The 23,064-nt window shown below is 44.4% G+C and overlaps 2 protein-coding genes across 2 annotated transcripts in view; one reads left to right on the top strand and one right to left on the bottom strand.

Moving 5' to 3' along the window:
- dennd11 (DENN domain containing 11) overlaps positions 1-22,922 on the bottom strand; it is a 41,241-nt gene extending 18,319 nt beyond the window's left edge. Inside the window, exons 1-4 of the mRNA XM_080761933.1 lie at positions 22,392-22,922; positions 20,571-20,746; positions 16,441-16,540; positions 15,847-16,005 (exon numbers count right to left, since the gene is read on the bottom strand). Coding sequence (XP_080618059.1) covers positions 15,847-16,005; positions 16,441-16,540; positions 20,571-20,746; positions 22,392-22,723 — 767 coding nt within the window. The 5' untranslated portion in view covers positions 22,724-22,922. The remainder of the gene's footprint in view (positions 1-15,846; positions 16,006-16,440; positions 16,541-20,570; positions 20,747-22,391) is intronic.
- On the top strand, positions 1,114-11,658 carry LOC308313848 (uncharacterized protein; the record flags this gene model as incomplete). The annotated part of the gene is made up of 6 exons (XM_080761176.1): positions 1,114-1,300; positions 8,829-8,924; positions 9,355-10,026; positions 10,741-10,883; positions 11,148-11,257; positions 11,529-11,658. The coding sequence occupies exons 1-6, from the start codon at positions 1,123-1,125 to the stop codon at positions 11,656-11,658; spliced, it is 1,329 nt and encodes a 442-aa protein (XP_080617302.1). The 5' UTR covers positions 1,114-1,122.
- Positions 22,923-23,064: the final 142 nt, after the last annotated feature.

Below are 23,064 nucleotides of genomic sequence, written 5' to 3'. Positions count from 1 at the left end.
GTTGGTGATACATAATAAATCACTTGATACAAAACATTACATTATCCAGTGCTACATAATTACTTTGCCAACTCTCTGCACAGCCCATACAGCATGCTACTGAGGGACTGAGGTAACCTTATAATTACTAGGAATCACGCGCCACGAGCTTGTAGGTCTGCTATTTTTGAAAAATCGTAAAAATGTGGCGCAAATCTTTGAATATATATTCTTTCAAAGAAAATGTTTTTAACTCAGGTATAATGGGTTAAGGCCACCACAGCTTTAACCCAAAATGTTGACTTTTTTATTATTATTATTCATTTTTTACAATAAAATTCATAGTTTATTTTTGTATTATTGCATTGCATGATATGCATCTGAAAAGTATGATGAACGAAGTAGTGTTAAAGTGAAGTAGTAAATCAAATAGAATAACGTTTATGCGTCGTTTATGGCTTCTGAATGTAGGTCTTTTAACATGTGAAGTCTATGGAGTGACGTCACGTCAACACCACTAGGTCTGGAAAGGGGGCGGGGAAGGGCTGTGAGATAGGCCTATTAAGGTTGGTGAGGGGTGCGTTAAGGGTTGGGAGAGGGTTAAGGTTGGGTTTAGGTGTGCTGCCCCGTGGGAGGTTAGGGTGAGGGTGAGGGTTTAAGATATCGGACCAATGATATGTCTGGCTTCAAGCACGAGAGAGAGGTGGAAGCAAACGCAGGTGGATGACGTCACAGCAGGAAGGAGTGAGGACACATATGCTCTCAAAACGATCTATTGCACAAAACATTACAAAATAAAAGTGTCAATAAATAATATGTGAGGGATCTTTGGTGGAATGCATTCATTCACTTGTATATCTTATATATATACCTGCTACATCATTTTGACTAAAACCAGCTCAACAAAATGTGTCCCTATTTGTCATTGAACTTTTATTTAACATCGTTGGTGTTCTTAAAACTGGACAGTTGTGTGTTGTGTAACTTTAGAGAGATCATGACATGATGAAAAGGGATGTTGCAGGGAAACAACATAAGCGTGTGTGTGTGTGTGTGTGTGTCATCGTTTCGGGAAGTGAAGATAGCATATATACTGTGTTGTGAAGAGGTAAAAAAGAAGAATATGAAGTCATAACGGTAAAGATGGCTGTAGCGAGGCATTCTGAAAACATCGAGGTCCAAGACGGAGACCCAGACTACGAGAATGACACCACCGTCACTGCAAGAAGAACTACTGAAGAAGGACATTATGAGAGTCTTGATCTGCACACGAGAGGCGATGCCGTCTATGGAGATCTACGCAACAAGAAGAAGCCGTCTGGTAAGAGATATTACTCAGACCAAAAATCACCAATACAAACACGTTTAAACCTTTTAAAACCATAGGGTCAACCATTTTAACCCTCCAACACCCGCAGTAATTTCTACTTGCAAAAAATAGATTTCAACCTTACTACTACTTTGTACTACTAGGACTAAGACAAAAAAATATGTTAAAAAAAATAAAAAAATAAAGTTTGATGAAAATTTTATAATAATTATATAATAGTTTTATAATAATATAATAAATTAATAATTTACATTTGGGGGATATCTTTCACAATAATGAATAAAAAATGTTCTAGACATTCTAATGATCACAAAAAAACATATATTACAATTATTTTACCTACTTTTATTAGGGTAAAGGTCAAAAGTCTTGTCAAAAAATGTTCAATTTTTTTTATTTGTGTGAATTTCAGCCTCTGTGGGGGGTGTTTATATGCAAATATAATGACCAATGGCATTGAAATGGCATTGCAATGAACATCACTGATGACGTTTAGGTGAAAAAATAACAGAAAAAAAAATATTAGTAATTAATTAAAATACAATTGTTGCTAAAAAGCAACGCTGGGTCTTAGAGGGTTAAATGATCTCCCTCCCTCCTTCTCCCACAGTATGTATATGTTTGTGTGTATGCATGTGTGTGCGTGTGCATGTGTGTTGTGTGTGTGTGTGTGTGTGTGTGTGTGTGTGTGTGTGTGTGTGTGCGTGTGCATGTGTGTTGTGTGTGTGTGTGTGTGTGCGAGAGAGAGAGAGAGAGAGAGAGAGAGAGAGAGAGAGCCCCGAATGCCTAGATAAAAGAGAATTCACGCTCGCTTATACATCTTATGTCTATTTGTGAGTTATCTGACTGAATTACCTACGTAAGTACATAATTTACTAAAAATCATGATAAGTGCCATTTTCATTAAACCAATCAAGGACTGTGCGGTTTTCCTATGGAGATTATAGATGTTGGCTATGTGTGGACCAGTGATGCCCTCTAGGGGTGAGAAAGGGCATCACAACAACGTCATTTACTGTAGATGTGCGCATGCACGAAGACCCGTGGTTCTATTATATTCTATTTGTGTCGCTGTGAGCCTCGACGGTCTGTCGGTATGTATATAGATGTGTCTGTAAATGTTGTTATTGTGTTATTATGATCCTTATTGTACTCATTATATAGTGTTTTTAGTTGCTTGTATGTTCTGCGGTTGAAGTTGTGTTTTGTGTATTTATTTCTATTGCAGTAAAATTACCTGCTGCTATTACACTGCTACTACTACTTTGCTACTACAAAGAAGCTAACAAACCATCGCTAGTAGAGGATCACGCATCGTGCGGACTGGCCTAGTCTATAACAAAGTTTTAGATTAGTGTATGTGTGTACGTGTATGAGTGTGTAATGTGTGTTTTACTATTTTCTATATAAACAACAAAATCCATCTTCAGTGTGGTTTGAGTGTTATTGTAAAGTTGAGTAATTGCACAGTAAGGTCGGGTTCCAGCGAGCCTTTTCAGAGGGAAATCAATTGGTCAAATTCTAGATCGAGTGATATCTGAACAGTAATTTTACGCTACCAGTAATTCTACGTGGCTAGTAATATTACAAACTATAACCCTGTGATCAAGTGATCACAGTGAAGTAAGTGAGGGTATTTAGCATTTGGCCAGTCCGTACTCGTGAAGCCGAGTGTGAATAGCCATTGTTATACCAGTGGGATAGCCTTTTGGGAGAGGAAGAGGAGCGCGACTGGCGACGTCGCCTTAAAGTACCGTGTCAACCCCGTGCCAAGCCGAAGAAGAGTCGGGACTTGGATCGGGACGTTAGAGGGACTTCCCAACTCTCCAGACCAAAGACAAGAGGCTACCAATCTAAGGAGGGACGTCGATGCTAACCCCGCAGCCTCGAGTGAAGGACCTCGTCGCACGGCACAGTGGAGCATTGCGTACAACCGCACCACACAATAGTGTTACAAAGGGTCGGACGTTCTCATGAGCCGTTCCCTGAAGTGAAGTGTGTTGTGTTCATTGTCTATGTGCTTGCATTGCTGAGATACCATCGTTGTTCATGTCTGCTAACTGGATAACATCAGGGGGATCTAAAGCTAAGTGCTAACATTGCTATTTGCTACCAGCTAAAGTGCATTTATTTGCTGTTCTCCCTAACGTAAACAAGAAGACCTGACGACGTCACGTGACGGAAAGGAACGGTGAGTCAGTCTGGGGTGTGTTGGCAGAGAACGGCCACTTGGCGGCAGTATTGACTCTTTTATTGACGTTGCATTTTCTAAGTGACATTTGTGAGTGTACTGACGGGGGTTGACCACAGGGGGTCGCCATGGCACCACTTGATGACTTGAAAAATAGGCGCACCAATGCACAAAGGGATTTTACCAGGAGAGTCAATAAAATAAATGACAGCTTGGACCTGTTAAGTGGAGAAGAGCTACTTAATGAGCAGAGGGGACTTCAGACAGTTTATGATGTGTTCTGGGGCATTAATGATGATTACCTAGATGCACTGGAGGAGAATGCAGACTCCGACCAAAATGAAGTCACTGATGTGAAAGATAAAGCAGGGAGCTGTCGGCAAAAATACAGAAACACCATGCTGCAGCTAAAAAGCACAGTATGGAGAGACATTGTGTCAGACCAGTTCCAGAAGGCTAAGTTAAGACTTGATGGTGAATTTGCAAATGCCAAAGGTCTTAAGGGTGAGATCACATCAGATCAGTGTGAAGAAATGTGTGATCGGTTGAATACCACTGCCACAGACCTTGAGTTGATAGTGGACAGGTGGGCCCCTTTTGTCCCCAAGGAGGAGGGTGCTACTTTACGGGAGAGCATCAAGGACTACGACCGTACTTTGAAGGTGCATATCCGAGCATTGAGACGCCAAGGGCGTAATATAGGAAGTGAAGGAAGTGACATTTTTGAGGATACGCTTCCTTGGCCTGCTTATGGAGAGCAGGGTGGGGACATGAACCTGAACACCTACCAAAGCGAGGCGCCAGTCACAGGCGGGGCTTCAGGTGAGCAGGACGACCAGCAGGACGGTGTGCTGGGCGGAGGCGCTTCACTGCTAAATCCCCCGGGCCTGTCACACATGCCATCACTGCAGGACGTGAACGTCAAGGGAGAAGCAAGGCATACGTCGAGCAGCGGTGGAGTGAGGTGGGCGGGCGCTGGGCCTGGTGTCGTGCCAGGCGCGTCAGTCCCAACAGTAAGAGTGGTGGCGCCAAAGCTGACGCTGGCTCCTCTGAGTCTTCCAAAGTTTTACGGGGACAGGAGGAGCTACCTGCGCTGGAGAGAGAACTGGATAAAACTGCAACGCCTAGCTGAGCCATCGGGCTTACCGAAATTGCAGCTTTTCCACCTGCTAGACAGACTTGACAAAGCGGTAAAAAACGAACTCAGACTGGAGTATTATCGTGATGTGACTGACGTTTTCAATGCGTTGGACGATCGGTATGGGGACGTCTCCTTGATCGCTGACGACATCGTCATGGAGTTGCAGGAAATGCCGGCGGTGCGTGGAAACCAGCCGAGAGAGACTTTACAGTTAATTCAGAAAGTGGAACGCGCTCTGGATGACCTGACTGACTTGAAGTGTGCCGGGGTTATTAATAACCCGTTGGTGGTCCGTGCGCTTGAAAGCAAATTACCGCATGACCTGCAGACACGGTGGCTTGTGTTTCAGTCCGATCCATTGAACCGGATCTCTACATTGAACCGGTTTAGTGGACTGTTGCACTTTCTTCGGTGTCAAAAGACAGTCCTTTCACGGCAGGAGCAACTGCAGGCTAAGCGGCCGGACAACGCCAGGGCAAGTGAGCCACAGCCTCGCAGTAAGCAGACGGGAGACAAAGCACAAGATCGGCGGGCATTCACCAATTCAACAGTGAGTGGGGAGAAGGACAGCTCGTCGCGGGGCTCCTGTGTAGCTTGTGGAGAGGAAGGACATTCGACACAGTTGTATCGGTGCAAAACATTTCGTAAGGCCAGTGCTCCTGACAGAAGAGCTTATGCAAAGAGGGTGAAGGCATGTCTAAAGTGTTTGCATCCCCATGAGGGGACGTGTTAGAGGAACTTTTTATGCAGGAATGACGAGTGCAAAAAGGGGGATAATCCGTCGGATCACCACTTCCTTTTGTGCTTTAAACCACGGCCCGTCAAAGACACTATTTCCAGTAACAAGGTGAGTGATGGTGCAAGAGGGGGGCCCAGAGTGGATCAGGACAGAGAGCCACGGAGATCGGCTGCACAGCAGGAGAGTGTCTCCGAGAAGATCAGCTCACTGGAGAAACAGTTGGCTGAACTCAGGCAGGCTCACACGCATCAGGTGAAGACAACTGTCTGTGTGGGGACAAGGGGGCCAAAAGTACACCCAGTCCTCATGATGTTAATCAACGTCGAAACCATGCGAGGAGACGGGATCGGAACGTTGATTGATTTAGCGTCCGCCACCAACTATATAACCCACCAGGCTGCAGAGAGGCTGGGGTTATATGGGGAACCTGTCACACTATCTGTACATGGTGTGGCTGGGATGAAGACTACAGTGAAAACGAGGAAGTACACTGTGGAGTTGAATGTGGCAACAAGAAAAGGGTCTCGGCCAGTTCACAAGATGGACTGCTATGGACTAGATGAGATTGCCAGGATCGGTTATGCAGTGGATGTGAGGCGTCTGGAGAAGCTCTTTCCGCGAGCTGGAGATCTCAAGCGTCCACATAAAGTGGAGCTGCTCATCAGTGCCAGGGAGGGTCGCCTCGCTCCTCAGCGTTGGAGGAGGCGTGGTGATTTAGTCCTGTGGGACGGCCCTTTGGGGAGAACGGTTACAGGCGTGCATCCTGACCTGTCTGAGGACGTGGAGGTGACGGCACAGGTGGCTACACATTGTGCTCTGTCTATGAGAGCGGAGGCTGTGCGGGTGGAAAGACCTGTTAGCTGTCCAAAGCAGAGCTGTGGAGAAGGCTCGAGCTGTGGGGAAGGCTCGACTGCTTGTTTGTCACAGTTCAGCTGCATGATTGAGGAGAAGAGCGTCATAACGGACGGCTCGTACGTGGATCACCTGCTGCTTTCCCACAATGTCCCCGAGAGACTGAATGACATTTTGGTGGGGGTCAAGACCATTCTGGCCACTGGGGGGTTTCACCTGAAGCCTTGGGTGCAGTCTGGCCAAAGTGGGAGGCAGGGAGTCGGCGAGAGAAAGCGAAAGACTGGTTCTGGCCAAAGTGGGAGGCAGGGAGTCGGCGAGAGCAAGCGAGAGACTGTCTTATTGCCAAACCAAATGCTCACCGTGGACGAAGTGGAAAGAGAGACACCAGACCCTCCTACTCGTCGTGAGCTACTGAGTCAGGTGGCTGGGTTGAATGACCCTCTTGGTCTTGCAACGCCTCTCAAGCTGAAGGGTGTCGTTCTGGTGAGAAGAGCGTTTCAAGAAGCTGGAACATTGACAAAGGACACCTGGGATAAGCCTCTTTCCGACGAGCTTCGGTTGAGCTCTGTCAGGTTTCCCAGGTCCATTACTCCACCTGGCTGGGTGGGTAAGCCCTGGGGAATCACCTTCTCTGACGGAAGTTCAGAGTCGTATGGAGCAGTGCTTTACTTGCGCTGGGAGACAGCACCAGTGGAGGAGTGGCCAATGAAGTCAGCTGTGGAGGTGGCTGCTGGGTCAAGGGAGGCTGTTGGAGCACTGCAAAGGAAGGCCACTACTAGGGCTCAGGCTAAGCGCCAGGGTCCTACGTCAGGTAGTGATGGTGGCTCTGACTCGTCTCCAGGCGGTGATGGGAGGTCTTCGCCGATCAACGACGGTGGTGCACCAGCTGCTGCTGATGTGGAGTCTGGGTCGGACTTAGAGGAAGAACCTGCGGTGATGTCTATTGACTGGACGAAGAAGCTGTGGGGGTCGGCTCTCATTGACCATGTGGACTTGATGCGTAGTAGCACGCTAACCAAGCTCTGCGGTGCGGTGGGCTACTGGCGCCGACTAATAAAGAATTTGATGGATCAGTTTTGGAGGCGGTGGAGTCAGCTGGCGGGGCCTCAACTGTTCGTGCGGCAGAAGTGGCATGTTCCAGTCCGGAACGTTGCTGTCGGCGACCTGGTGTGGATGGCGGATCAAACGCTCTTCGTGGACGGTTCCGGTTGGGTCGAGTCGAGGAGGTGTTTCCGGATGGCCAGGGCGTCGTGCGGGATGTCGTGGTGCAGACGTGTCCGTGTCAACCAATCAGCTGGTCGCAGGTGCGGAAAGATGGAGCGGCGGGCCCATCAACCTTGCTCCGGAGAGATGTGAGGCGGCTGGTGGTCCTAATTCCCGTGGAGGACCAACAACAAAGTCCTCACTGAGAAATACCCAAACAAAAGACTATTTGACTTTGTGTGTGTTTCATTTCAGTGAGTGGGTGTTTCTCTGTGAGGTGGCTGAGAGTGGGTATATCTGCTCTCAGTTAAGGAGTTAGGTCGTCGTACTGAACTCCTTTAGTTAGTTTTACTGATGATTGCATGTTGGATAACATTTGTTTCTTTATCTATCTTCTCTTTTTGTGGGTGAACCGTTTAAGACTTGCTTATTTTTTACGTGTGCCAAATTAAGTAAATATTCGGAAGTAGGGTTGTGTGACCTACTTCGTTCGGGTCACTCGTAGGTCAAGTGGGAGGTGTGCGGTTTTCCTATGGAGATTATAGATGTTGGCTATGTGTGGACCAGTGATGCCCTCTAGGGGTGAGAAAGGGCATCACAACAACGTCATTTACTGTAGATGTGCGCATGCACGAAGACCCGTGGTTCTATTATATTCTATTTGTGTCGCTGTGAGCCTCGACGGTCTGTCGGTATGTATATAGATGTGCCTGTAAATGTTGTTATTGTGTTATTATGATCCTTATTGTACTCATTATATAGTGTTTTTAGTTGCTTGTATGTTCTGCGGTTGAAGTTGTGTTTTGTGTATTTCTTTCTATTGCAGTAAAATGACCTGCTGCTATTACACTGCTACTACTACTTTGCTACTACAAAGAAGCTAACAAACCATCGCTAGTAGAGGATCACGCATCGTGCGGACTGGCCTAGTCTATAACAAAGTTTTAGATTAGTCTATGTGTGTGTAATGTGTGTTTTACTATTTTCTATATAAACAACAAAATCCATCTTCAGTGTGGTTTTTATTGTAAAGTTGAGTAATTGCACAGTAAGGTCGGGTTCCAGCGAGCCTTTTCAGAGGGAAATCAATTGGTCAAATTCTAGATCGAGTGATATCTGAACAAGGACTCTAAGAGTAATAATCAAGATAGTTACCATTTGTTAACTTGTCAATTGTTCAAGCCTCTCATCCTTGAAAGCTGTCTACATATATTTATGCTTTTTCAGTCTTGACAAAGAATGTGAGACAGAGGAGAGGAGATGTGAGGCCGAGGACAGTCATAGAAGTGATTCACCTTATGTGTAAAAGTATTTTAGAGGTCATTTCAAAGTACTTTGGTCCGGTTGGGTTTAGCTAACGGCATTTACTCTTATCTTGTTTTTGTCTTAACAGGGAGATGTCCTTTCAGAGGTGCTGTATGTGTTGCTGTGTGTCTGGGTATGCTGTGTTTTGGACTGGCGGGTGGGATCACAGGCCTGGGCGTGAGCTGTGAGTATTTCATGGAGTTTTTTTCCTGACATTTTCTAGCTGTGACAACTATTAAGGCCTTGTTTAAAAAGCAGAAGTCTTGCGCACATCCAGTTCCTCGCTGGTGCTGGACAAAGGTAGATGCATACAGGAAACCACTATTAAGGCCACCACAGCTTTAACACAAAATGTTGACTTTTTATTATTATTATTATTATTATTTATTTATTTTTGTAATCAAATTCATCGTTTCTTTTTGTATTATTGCATTGCATGATATGCAGCTGAAAAGTATGATGAATAAAGTAGTGTTGACAAGTGACAATGCACATGAAAAAAGGATGATTAACAACGTTGAGATTTTCTTCTCAAATAAAGTGTTCCACCACAGATGACATCACCATGAACAGTAGCGATAACTGTCTTTATCATACATTTCTGTCCTTCGCAGATCGTTCACCCTGCAGTAACATCATGGCCAACGACACCCTGGTACATGATCATAACACGCTGTCCAACAAGTCCAACTACCATACTCTGATCTTGGAGAATACCAAACTGACACAGGAGAAGAACCGGCTAAAGTCCGTCAACACCGACCTGACGCAGGATAAGAACCGGCTAGAGTCCGTCAACACCGACCTGACGCAGGAGAAGAACCGGCTAGAGTCCGTCAACACCGACCTGACGCAGGAGAAGAACCGGCTAGAGTCCGTCAACACCGACCTGACGCAGGAGAAGAACCGGCTAGAGTCCGTCAACACCGACCTGACGCAGGAGAAGAACCGGCTAGAGTCCGTCAACACCGACCTGACGCAGGAGAAGAACCGGCTAGAGTCCGTCAACACCGACCTGACGCAGGAGAAGAACCGGCTAGAGTCCGTCAACACCGACCTGACGCAGGATAAGAACCGGCTAAAGTCCGTCAACACCGACCTGACGCAGGAGAAGAACCGGCTAAAGTCCGTCAACACCGACCTGACGCAGGAGAAGAACCGGCTAAAGTCCGTCAACACCGACCTGACGCAGGAGAAGAACCGGCTAGAGTCCGTCAACACCGACCTGACGCAGGAGAAGAACCGGCTTCAAAGTGAAGTAGACCAGCTGAAGACCCAGACAGCAGGTGAGAGAAGATACAACATAACTTAAATAATATCATTGATATTTTAATTATTATCTGGGATATAAAGGTAGAAATGCTGGTGTATATGACAACTATCATAGAACAATCATTATTCTTAAGATGCACGTCACCCGTTTTCAAGCTCATCTTTATATAATATATCGGCGTCACTAATGCTCATTATAACATGGCATAAGTTCTGTCTACTCACGCTGTCTCATTAGGCTGTGGACAGTTCAGAAACCTGCCTACCAATGACATCATCAATGGGGATGGCTGCTGAAATAGATTTAATATGAATAATCTAAATCTATATCTGTGTAGTGGAGTAGTAGTAGGAAGTAGGTGTAGCCTCCATGCAGCCAAGACCCAGCTCATGACAGCCCTGCTAATCGGGCTCAGCCCTGTTGACACGGTAGGCTGTGCGTTGGTCTGGCGAGTGGGAGCCCTGTGTTCAATCCCAGCTTCCCGGGTAATGCTACATACTGTAGGCCTACCACAACATTGAAATACTTAACTGAAGTAAAAATACCAGAAAGTTTACTTGAGTAAATGTGTGGAGTAGAAAACACCATTGATATAAAAGATGAATAGTTTTAGCCTCCACTCCACTAAATCTCTGACTACTATTATTATTAATTTACAACTATGTGTTAGAATTAATTATCAGTACATTGAAGATCCATCAGTAAATCTCCTGTTTGATGTTTTTAGACAAGTCGTGTCCCAGTGGATGGAAGAAGTTTGGACGCAGCTGTTACTACATAACTACTGAGAAGAAAACCTGGCAGGAAGGTAGAGAGGAATGTCAGAGTCAAGGAGCTGATCTGGTGGTCGTTAACAGTGGAGAAGAACAGGTTAGTTGTGTCCGTGTGTGTCCGTGTGTGTGTGTGTGTGTGTGTGTGTGTGTGTGTGAGTGTGTGTGTGTGAGTATGTCCAGGTGTCCATCATCCAGATACGACTCGAGGAAATAGGGTGCTATTTTTCCTTTCTTTTTTGACGATGGGTTCTCAGATTGTCCACATACAGTATTTGCATGTGATCTAATTCCATGATTATAGTGAATAAGTGAATGTATTGGATACAATTAATGATGATTCAATCATGTAAAAAATAATCAGGTATTCATCCATGGATTGAGCCCTGCTGGTTATGATTCATGGATTGGTCTGACCAGGACTGGGGGCAGAAGCAGCTGGACGTGGCTGGATAGAACACCACTGACAACAAAGTGAGACATTTAACATGTTTTTATATTGTAATTCTATCAAAGTCACTGTATGTGAGTGACTGAGTGCATGTGGTTCAATACATTGTTGTTTATTGTGCAGGTACTGTATGTGAGTGACTGAGTGCATGTGGTTCAATACATTGTGTTTATTGTGCAGGTACTGTATGTGAGTGACTGAGTGCATGTGGTTCAATACATTGTGTTTATTGTGCAGGTACTGTATGTGAGTGACTGAGTGCATGTGGTTCAATACATTGTGTTTATTGTGCAGGTACTGGGACCGTGGATATCCCGATGACGATGGAGACTGTGTAGCGTACCAACACGTGACTGACCCCCCGCCTGGAACATGGTATAATCTGTTATGTTCATATCGATGGGCCTCAATATGTGAGAAGTGATGGTTTTCACTTCATTGATCAAACTGCAGCTCAGTGTTTCTGCTCCAGTAGTAATTAGTAGTGAAGATCATATAAACCCAAACATTTAAGTACAAACAGTGGTGGAAAAAGTACTTTCTACTTAAGTAAAAGTATCAATACTGCAGAATTCAAATACTATTATGTTGCAAGTAAAAGACCGGAATTCAAAAGTAGGCCTACAAAAGTTCTGGCATTAAGATTGACTTAAAGTACCAAAAGTAAAAGTACTCATTATGTAGAATGTCTATCATTTAAAGTTTTCAAATGTCTAAAAATGAAAAGAGCAGATCTACAAGCTCTCAATGCGTCAGAGTCACAATAATGTTAGCTAGTAAGATCAAATGATCTAAATGTATATTGGGCTGAAGTTACTTGTTACTGTATTAATAATAAAAATGTACAAAGTAACTAGTAACTAAAGTTTTCAAAAAAATGTAGTGGAGTAAAAGTACAATATTAGGATGCGAGATGTAGTGGAGTAGAAATACTGAATTGGAAATACTCAGTAAAGTTTATTCTTTTCATTTTAGATTCAAGTGTTTAAAAATAGAAGATATTCAAGCTTTCACAGCTTGGTGCCATGCACGCTGACGCTACGCGAGCTTGTACATCTGCTATACAAGTGAGCTTGTACATCAGTGATTTCAGTGAAGTGAAGTGTTGCCTCTTTCTTATGTTATAGTACGGTTTGTTGAAAAGGAAGGGTTGTCCGCACAACTGTACGGACAACCCTTCCTTTTCATTGTACGTGTATTTCTTGTTCAGCACCTGTAGAATGTCTGGAGATGTGCGTGCTTCCTGTTGGCTCCTCCTATCTATAGTATAGTTTGTTGCATTAGTTTTGATGCAGTAATAAGTGCTTTTTTTTGGTCATTATTTTATTGGTATTTTTCAATTTGCTGTCATCTGTGGACGGTAGTCCCCAGGGGATCCTGACCCACAGGTTGGGAACAAGTTTAAAGGACAACTTTAGTTTTTTTCAACCAAGGTTCATGTTTTAAATATGTATTTTTTTACAAAATATTATGGTGATTTACTTTTGTATTATTTACTATAGTCCAAATAAACCCCAAGAATAATTTCCTGGGGTTATTAGGATTTTTTTTTTGTATTATTTACTATAGTAAATAATAAAAAAAAAAATCACCATAACATTTTGTAAAAAAAATACATATTTAGCCCCATGCTCGAATGCCCCCCCCGTCAAAAATAGCTAAAATCCCTAAAACGAAAGCAGCAAATGGAAGAAAAAACTAAAGTTGTCCTTTAACTACTTGAGTCCCTAGAAAATAGCCGCTCTAAGCTCAGAGAGCGTGTTTTTGAGTTTGTACATAATATGCTATTTTTGATATTTTTGAACCTTTTTATATTTCTGGAGTAATATGTGTTTAGTGTATGAATAATCATGAATATGTTTAAAATGTATGAATATTCATGAGTAATGTTGTTCAGATGTTCAGCCAGAACGACATGGCCAAGATAAGCAGAGCAGGTTGAAAGATCTTAAAGGGATAGTTCACCCCAAAAAAATATCTCTTTATTTAGGGCAGGGATTTTTACTGATTAATTTCGAATTAATGAATTAAAGAAAAAAATAACGCAAATGTACACATTTTAATCGCGCACCACAATGTGCATTCCACTGTTCTGAAGTATTGTGCAGTTTCAAAGTATTGTTTTTTTTATATACAGAAGGTCTTTTATAGGCTACCTATCCTGAATATATTCCTATAATTGTTGCTACAAATTGCACTGATCTGTACCACCTTGATAAAAACAATAAACTATATTTTGTTGCTTAAGCTTATGTATTTATTCACTATTTATCGATTGACTCGTATACCAAGGGTGCCATTTCCTTAAATTGTGCACACTAGAGGTTTCAAGCCAGCATTTACATTAAAAAAAAAGGAAGGAAATGACTTGACATTTACTGAAGTGTCTAAACACAACAACGCAGCAGGCATTAAACAGAGAATAAAACACCTTGGTTTGGGGGTGGCATGCAGAGACATGTTATCAATGCCATTAAGTGCAGTATTACGTGATGAAAAACATCACACACACACACACGTCTCAGACAGAATCCACTTGTGTTCAACCCTAAAGCCTTGCCTAGACGTCTGGCTGCACTCCACACGATTCAAGAAGTCAACTCCAATTGCATTATAAACTAGTATATAACTGCATTTCCCACATGAAACAGTATAGCTCTGCGTTATCGTTATACGCATAGCAGCCAATGAGGAGATAAGATCTCCTGAAGCAGGACGGAGCAGTGACTGAAGAGGACAGACATTGTCAAGGTTTCTTTCATTTCACAGCTTAACTCATTATAGACGGGAATCCCTTTTGGTGTTTTAACTAAGCATTGTGTTATGCTTTAGCTTGTAGGTTGTAGGTCTGCTATTTTTTTGAAAAATCGTGAAAATGTGGCCCAAATGTTTGAATATATTCGTGAACGTTTTGTAACTCAAATATTGGCTTCTTGGATGGGGGGTCCCTGGAACAACATGTTTCCAAGGCTGGGGTCAGCGGCCAAATTCATATATTTTTGGGGGTCCTTGACATGAAATGTTTGAGAACCACTGACACATAAACATGAGGTTATTCACTTATTCAGAAAACTGTCACGATTTAGAAAACATTTTGTAGAATCGAGCTCGGGTCTAAATGGGTTAAGCTTAATTTATAGGCTACTCCGTGTCACGAGTAGGCCTGAGGCTCAGGGTTCATGTTTAATACGAGTAGGCCTGAGGCTCAGGGTTCATGTTTAATACGAGTAGGCCTGAGGCTCAGGGTTCATGTTTAATACGAGTAGGCCTGAGGCTCAGGGTTCATGTTTGATAGAGTAGGCCTGAGGCTCAGGGTTCATGTTTGATAGAGTAGGCCTGAGGCTCAGGGTTCATGTTTGATAGAGTAGGCCTGAGGCTCAGGGTTCATGTTTAACAGAGTAGGCCTGAGGCTCAGGGTTCATGTTTAACAGATTTAAAATACAGGAAGGGCAGAACGGAGGCAAGTAAAAAGGGAAATCTGTGAAAATATAACAGGTGGGAATTGAAACAAACGGGGAGGAAATATGGAAATAAATAAACACACGCACGCACGCACGCACGCACACACACACACACACACACACACACACACACACACACACACACACACACACACACACACACACACACACACACACACACACACACACACACACACACACACACACACACACACACACACACACACACACACACACACACACACACACACACACACACACACACACACACACACACCTTTTTTTTTAGCTCTACAAGCTCTGAATGATTAATGAACCAATTTAAATAAATAATAATCAAATGCATGGACATTTGATATGAACAAACCTGCACCTTCCTTGACACAAACACAAAGATTACACACGTGATATCGATGGACCAAGTGTAGCAATATGGAATGGAAAAGTAATGCCTGTTTTTATTTTTTCCTTCTTAAAATGACTAAAAACAACGCAAACGTACTTTGTATCAAACGATACGTTATGTTGCTGTTCGCATATCGATACAAAGTACTGTATAATACAGGGTTACAAGTGGTTAATTAGACTAATCGATATAAACATGCCAGGGACATTTTTAGATAACGTGGAAAGCTGTATGCTCAAGCAAATACACTGTGTCGCAAGTTCAACCTGTGTACCTGTGAAGATCGCTTTTTTTTAAAAGGCATATTGCACATCCTTGTACACTGCTCATTTGTGGTGTCGATATAAGCAAGCGAGGATGAGAAAACTCAAGGTTGCGTACAATAATAGTATGGGACTGATAGGACCATGGTCTGAAATAAAGTATTGATTGATTGATATATTGATATTTGGTTAAAAGTCGGTTTTATTGGTACTAAATATTGCATATATGTTGGGTTAAATGCCCGGGTGCAGGCTTTAGTTCCGACATACTATTGATCCGAAACCTCAATCCTATAACCTAACCCTAACCGCAAGCACGGGAGCAGCGCATGTCGGACCATCGCTTTTTCGCATCGCATGTCCCCCCCGCTTCGGATCTTCGGTGTGTCGGAAAAAGCGTGCGCACCCCAAATGCCCAACCCCCACTGTACTGTACATCTCCACTCCTCCACTCCTCTCCGTGGATCCGGCACACGTCTTACCTGACTTGGTTCTCCAGGAACTGCATGTATCTGTAGAGCAGCGTGTACGACGGGGACAGGATGCCCACGGACTTCATGCGCGCTCCTCGCTCCGCCTCGCTCTCCACCGGCATGTTGGCAAAACAGGCCAGGCCGAAGTAACAGCCTTTACGGAAATATCTGGACCGGAAGACAAGAGACAGAGAAACGTTGATTCATGAGCGAGGAGGATGCTTTTAAACTCATTTAGGCCTGAGATCAGATTCTATAAAAAATGTTCTTCTACATCCTTCCTGACAGTTTTCTGAAAAAGCTACGTTTCCATGTCAGTCGTTATTCGATTTTTTTCACAAATAGCAGATCTACAAGCTCATAGCGCGCCACTCGGTGGCGCGCTATGAGCTTGTAGGTCTGCTATTTTTTCAATAGCTAAACCATAGCATGATGCCAACACCAAAAAGGGGTTCCCGCCCTAAAATGGGTTAATACGGACATTGTCACGAGACGACGATCAATCATGTATACAGTTAGAATACTTTATTAGTAATGAAACGCTAAGAGATTCTTCCTGTTCAATGTTTATTGTTGATTATAGATTATAGCTGGAATACTTACATAAAGTCGCTGGCGATCCGGTGGGAGCCACTGGCCATCGACTTGAACTCCACTCCATCGAGATTAATGTCTTGAGGCAGGCACCATTCTATCATGTTGCCTGGAACGCACGCACGCGCACACACACACACACACACACACACACACACACACACACACACACACACACAATTAAACATTCATCCCTAAATGTCCCTTCCCTTTTACTACATTTCACTGTGACCACGTCTTCTATTTTGTTTCTTTTCTAAGGAGGGTGGGTTAAAGAGGGAAGTCATCTGAAGACAGGCATGTTAATCTACTAACAGTTAATCTGAATCTGTTTGCCCTAAAAAAAGGTGTATTTTTAATCAACTCTATTCAGATTTATGTCTCGAGGAAAAGCACCATGACATTACATTGGCTTCCAGCCATCCATGTGTCACACACTAATCTGTCACAGCTGACTGTAGAATTGAGGAGTATGCGGAGTATGTGTGGAGTATGTGTGTCCTGTCTGGGAGAGATCAACGCATGCCAAGAAAGTTAAACTCCACACAGAAAGGGCCTTTCTGTGTGGAGCTTGCATGTTCTCCCCGTGTCCCGTATAGGGTAGGTACCCTCACAAAAACATGCAGTAATCCTGGTCTCTAAAACTACATCCCCCTGGCCAGCCGGGGCGCCTGTCGGAATAACGTGTTCCTTCCGCGCGCTACGTCCGGCCAGGGAAATTCCCCCCTGCCAGGTGAAAAGAAGCAGCTTGGACTCCTCATGCATAGAAGGAAGCATGAGGTCAGTCCACTGCCCCCCTACACTCAGAAAAAGAAAAAAAAACTACACTCAGCGTTGAACAACACCTGCCACTTGATCACAGGTTGCTTCGTTGAAAAGGCTAAACAAAAAGCTAGGAGCACACACAGTCCAGTAGTGGGGAGGTGCTCACTGCTGACCGCAGGAGATAGAAAAACGTTGACTAAGGCAACCTGCTTGCCGAAACCTTGGTTTAATAAAGTTTCTACCATCGTGACTACGAGCCATGCGGCCTCTTTCCTTTCCTATAGTCATAGTTGGAAAAGGCTATACCAACTTGAACAACCTCCATCTCTGCGCTGGCGTTGCCCCTGCAGATGTGAGACGGTCACGGGACGCCGCCAGCCGAGTGGAGATGACAAAAAGCTATACCAGCGATGAATTGAACGCCACCTCCCTCATGGACGTAACCCCGCCCCCCCGGCCCAACGACTGAAGTCAAAGAGAAGCTTCCTCAGCCATGTCCAGTCGCAGAGATTAGAATAGGGTGCATTTTGCATCCCAAAACGCAGTTTATAGTTAGGGGACACAATAAAACAACGACCTCTGCATCCACGGGATGCACTACTGTAGTAGGCCTATACTGTACTGTTTTTTATTCTAGCTTTAGTTATAATAATCATTTCTTCTTCTGTTTTCTACATGAATATAAGCCACATTATAACCATATAAAATGAGTTAAATGCTGCAACTTGTAAAAAATGGCAAAATATGACTCCTAACGTTGTTGAAGTGTGACTCATCTAAAAGACCATCCCTGCATCCCGGGACTCCTTACATTGGAAACCTATTTACATCACTGCCAGCCCCTAACAACATCTGGGAAAGAAACCAGACTCCAGCAATGGACAACAAAGCTTCATAATGACCCCCCCCCCCCCCCCCCTCTAACCACAATGCTTCAAAGACACGAAAAGAAGAAGTAGAATTAAGTGAAAGAGGGAAGTCGTAGAAGACAAACGTTCATCTCTACACTTCATGTCACATAACAGGGCCTGTCAGCATTGTGTTTGCCCTGCAGGTGCATTTTTTTAAAGATTCAAACTTCAAAAAGGTGTTTAGGAAGTAAAAGGAGAAACACAGTCCTGATGAAGACAAACAGTCCTGGCAAAGGCCAAGAACAGTAAGATATACAGTAGATACTAGATACTCCACTGTTACGTTCTTAGTTTATACATGATTCATGATAACTACTTTTTATATTATGTGATGTATGTCATGCTTTTGTCATTGCTTAATGTAAGTCGCTCTGGATTAAGAGCGTCTGATAAATGGCTAAATTGTAAATTGTAAGAAAATAAAAATTAATATTTAGTATAGTAAGTATATTTTGCAAGTTTCAGAAGTTTCTCTCATTTTTATGCTTGGATTATTGGACTATTATCCTCGTTACTGACATTTTAATGCACAAAATACATGTCAGTAACAAGTGAGTTTAATGTAGTTTAATATATATATATATATATTATTTTTTTACCTTTATTTAACCAGTAAAAAAACCATTGTGACTAAGTGTGATCTGGCCAAGCGAAGAGGCAAATCATGTCACACAGCTCTGCCAGTATACCAACAAATACAACGTCTAACTGTACTACCTACAGTATAGGAAGCTCAAGGAAAGAACAGGAATATCTATTGAGATGACCAATAACACCAAAAACTAAATAAATGGTTGCTACTGTATACTAAACTAATATAGGACTTAGGGCAAACATTTCCGATACGCAATCAGATGGGACTTTTCTGTTTGGATGTACAGTACACATGTGATGTCACGGCCACTCAGTACTAGGCATTCCCGCATAACTTCCAGGTATGATGATGTTAGTCACGCGCATACAGTACCCTCTATAGTCACATACAGTACATGTATGTACTGTATGTAAACGAACCTGGGATACATTACATCTAAAAGGAAAAGAAAATCACACCCGTGTGAACCGAGTGGTGCAACTCTATGTGGGGGGTCCCCGGGAGGGGGGTGGGGGGTCCCCCGGAAAAGGAAACGCACCCAGGATGCCAGCCCGGTTCCGGCGAGCCGCCTCGCGTCCGAAACGGTCGAGAAATGACAGAGTTACCGTGTGGGGGCCCCCAGGGGGTCCCTCTACTGTACTGTAATGTACTGTCACTCCCAAAATCATCCAACAAAACACTATTTTCGTGCTCGGACACAGCCAGGGACACACCCAGGGACACACCCAGGGACACAGTCAGCCAGCCAGAGACACACATAGCTCCGTATAGGAGTGACTGCACCACTCAAAAAGAAACAAGAAGAACAAGTTGGCAAGATTACTGTACATCTGCACAGTATCTAATTCTAATCTGTGGAAAAAGGTGACAAAATGGATCCAAGGAGCTAGAGTGAAGTGCTAGAGGCTAGTAGAGGTGGAGGATGAAGAGGTGGGTCTTCAGACTACAGTACTGTACCCTAAAATAAAAATCACATCCGTCTGAAGTGAAGGGCGCTCTTAATATCATCATAAATCATCACATTACGGACAACCACAATAATTGACGACCTCACTTTCTGAGCTGTGCAGCCACTCCAAGGAACAGCTATGTCCGTCCCTCCCTATGTCCGTCCCTCCCTATGTCCGTCCCTCCCTATGTCCGTCCCTCCCTATGTCCGTCCCTATTTAGGGTACCAATAGGGGCAAAAGTGACACTGTTAGTTGTGCTAGAAACTAGGGATGGGTCCGATTAATCGATTATCGTTAATAGGACCCGAAGTCCCCCCCCCCCCACCCCCCACCCAAACGATTAATCATTAATATTGAATTATACAAATCGATTTTCATTTTGGACACATTTACACATCCCTACTACAAACAGAGAGATAGTGTTGCACTGTTGCCTGCTAATTACAATGTGGAGTGTGCATGAGAGAGAGAGAGAGAGAGAGAGAGAGAGAGAGAGAGAGAGATAGAGAGAGAGAGAGAGAGTTGTCAGCTAATTCCCCCACACAGTAACTCTGTCATTTCTCGACCGTTTCGGACGCGGGGCGGCTCGCCGGAACCTGCACCGGCTGGCACCCTTTGGGTCTGGAAGTTCTGGGGACCCCCACACAGAGTTACACCACTCAGTTCACACGGGTGTGATTTTATCCTCAAGTCCAATCCGGCTAAAATCACTTGTGGCGCCCTCAATTTTCTGTCTTCACTTTGTATCCTCAATATGTTATATTATAATATATGTACATTATAATATATGTCCAATCAAATCGTCGTAATCAACTCGCTATGGGGTACACACACAAACACACAAAGCTGGGCATAGGAGGGGCTGAAAAACGAGCGTTTATCCTCGCAACGCCATTGGACGGTAAATGATTTTCTCACCTGATCTCGTGTCGAAGGTGACCACGAACACGGCCACGATCTGGTCCTTTTCCTCCCACTGCTCTTTGACCGGAAGGAGGCTGGGGATGATGTCCCACCCGGGAGGACCACCGTGTTGGGCCTGGCTGGTGTGATGATGATGATGATGATGGTCCCCCCCGCTGGGAGCAACACCTCTGGGACCCCCTGTGGTCAGTGACAGTGGTGGAAAGGAATAAGTACATTGTTTTTGCATTACCTGATTTTGCAGATTCGGTTTTTGTCTTTATTATTTCTAGATATTAGTTAATGGGACATGATGTGTAATAATGAGTATACTGGTATATTTTTACGGCAAGCTTTTGTACTTTCAATCAAGTAACATTTTATAATATTTCTACATTGTGGTATTACTACTACTGTAACCAGTAGCACAGTCAGTGATTCTCAAATTGAGGTCAAAATGCAGCTGACCACTTTAAACGTATAGTCATCAACACAACCCATTGTAAAGCTGCTGATGTAACAGAGTTTAGTGGGTTCCACTTGCTCCATCAGTAATGACATTTCTTATTGGTTAGTGGGCGGCACCTCATTGAATAACACTGGTGTCCACATTTAGAGTGGTGTCAGTCTAACATGAGACATGCCCATGGTAAGATGTGTTCCTCAGCACACTATATTTTCAACAAGACTTAAGGCTAAGGCCTATTCATAGTCTGGATTTTCGGTGGTGAGGTGACCACAGCTCCACCGGAGCTGAAATAACGTTGAGCGGTGGTGAGTAAAAACAGAGAGAAGGGGCTGGAGCGGTGGCGGTGGTTTGCTCTTCACCGCGGCTCGTGACGTCATGTTGTAGTTCGGTGGTCACCTCACCACCGAAAATCCAGACTATGTATGAGCCTTTAGAGTCTGTATGTTTACTGTGATACTGTGATGAATATTAGTTCTTCTAAACATGCTAAATGTACCAACGTGAAGTGGCGATGTTTTGTACACGTTTTCAATTCATTATTTTGACATACTAAACTGTAAACTCTTTATAAAAAACATGCTCTTGGTCACACTGTTAATTCTATTATAGACGTGCTGAGGATTGGGCGTGTTACACAGACAGAAACTGACCAGATATGTCTGTGTATTTACCAGGTACATTGTGTTGTTATTTCTTTAAAATCTGTATGTTGTTTATTGATTGTTGTCAGTCTAACGTGAGACATGCCCATGACGTGCTGAGGATTGGGTGTGTTACACAGACAGAAACTGACCAGATACATCTGTGTATTTACCAGATTAAACTGTCAACAAAGAGAGAAGTCGTCCGGAACTTAATTCTTCCACAACACAACGCAGATCACACGTTACACTAAGACATGTTTTAAGCTTGTAGATCTGCTATTTTCAAAATAATGGAATATTTTGTATAGAGGGGGGAGGGGGGGGGGGGGGGGGGGGACTTGGCACAACGACGCAAACAAAATGCATATTGATTTGGGGGGGGGGGTCACTGGGAGGAGACCCCGGGGAAGACCAAGGCGCAGTTGGAGGACACACATCGACTCACTGGCCCTTGGAACGTCTCGGGATCCCCCAGGAGGAAGTCTCCTCTGGAGAGGGAAGTCTGGAGCTCCCTGGTGGAGCCTCGGAGCTCTTGCCCCCGCGACCCGACTACGGATAAGCGGTTGAAGATGGATGGATGGATGGTTCATGGATGGGTCCCTGGCATGAAAAAGTTTTTCCCAGGCCTACTACCTACCAGTGGGTAGCTACAGACTACAGTAACAGTACTGTAGCAGTAAGTGAGCCTAGCCCAGTAGCTAAAGTACTGTACGCCACGACTACTTGCCTGTGGTGGTGGTGGTGGTGGTGGTGCAGGTGGTCGTGCTACTGCTGCTCCACCCAGGAGAGCCACTCGACGCAGTGCCACCACCCCCCGCCGCGGCCGTGGTGCGACAGTCCCCCGGCGGCTTGGTGGAGGAACTTTTCTCCGATGCCTCCTCCTCCTCCTCCTCGTTGTTCCGTCTGCCGGGACCGGGAGGAGGCGTCTGGTGGGTCTGGCGGTGGGTCGGTGCAGGTTGAGGTTCGGGCGGATCAGGAGGGGGTGGCGCCGGTGGTGGTGGTTCGATCTCCTCCCAGTCGAGCAGCCGGGCTCGATCGGACTGCTGCTCCACCATGATCCAAATGATACAAGCCCCGGGACTTTGGTTCCGAAAGGATCAGAACGGAAAATAACAACCGCAACAACACTGACTCAGGTCTTGCCCGGATAAAGAGCCAGAATAATCAGATCCACATGATGGTGGTGGTGGTGATAATGATCAGGGAATGGGAATGGATCCTGTCCTGTTTGTAAGCGTGTCACATACGCTGCTCTCTGCTCTCGGCTCTCTGTGTTTTGATGACGTCACCCGCTTCCGGCTCACACACTCTGAAATCACGTAGTGTTGATTTGATCTCTTGAGGTTGAAATGTGACCCTGACTGACTGTCTGTCCGCATAGTTATTTATTACGATG

Source organism: Protomyctophum bolini (genome assembly GCF_963924005.1).
Source record: "Protomyctophum bolini genome assembly, chromosome: 4".
In the NCBI taxonomy this organism is placed as follows: Eukaryota; Metazoa; Chordata; class Actinopteri; order Myctophiformes; family Myctophidae; genus Protomyctophum; species Protomyctophum bolini.
This window is presented reverse-complemented; position numbering and strand designations above follow the sequence as displayed.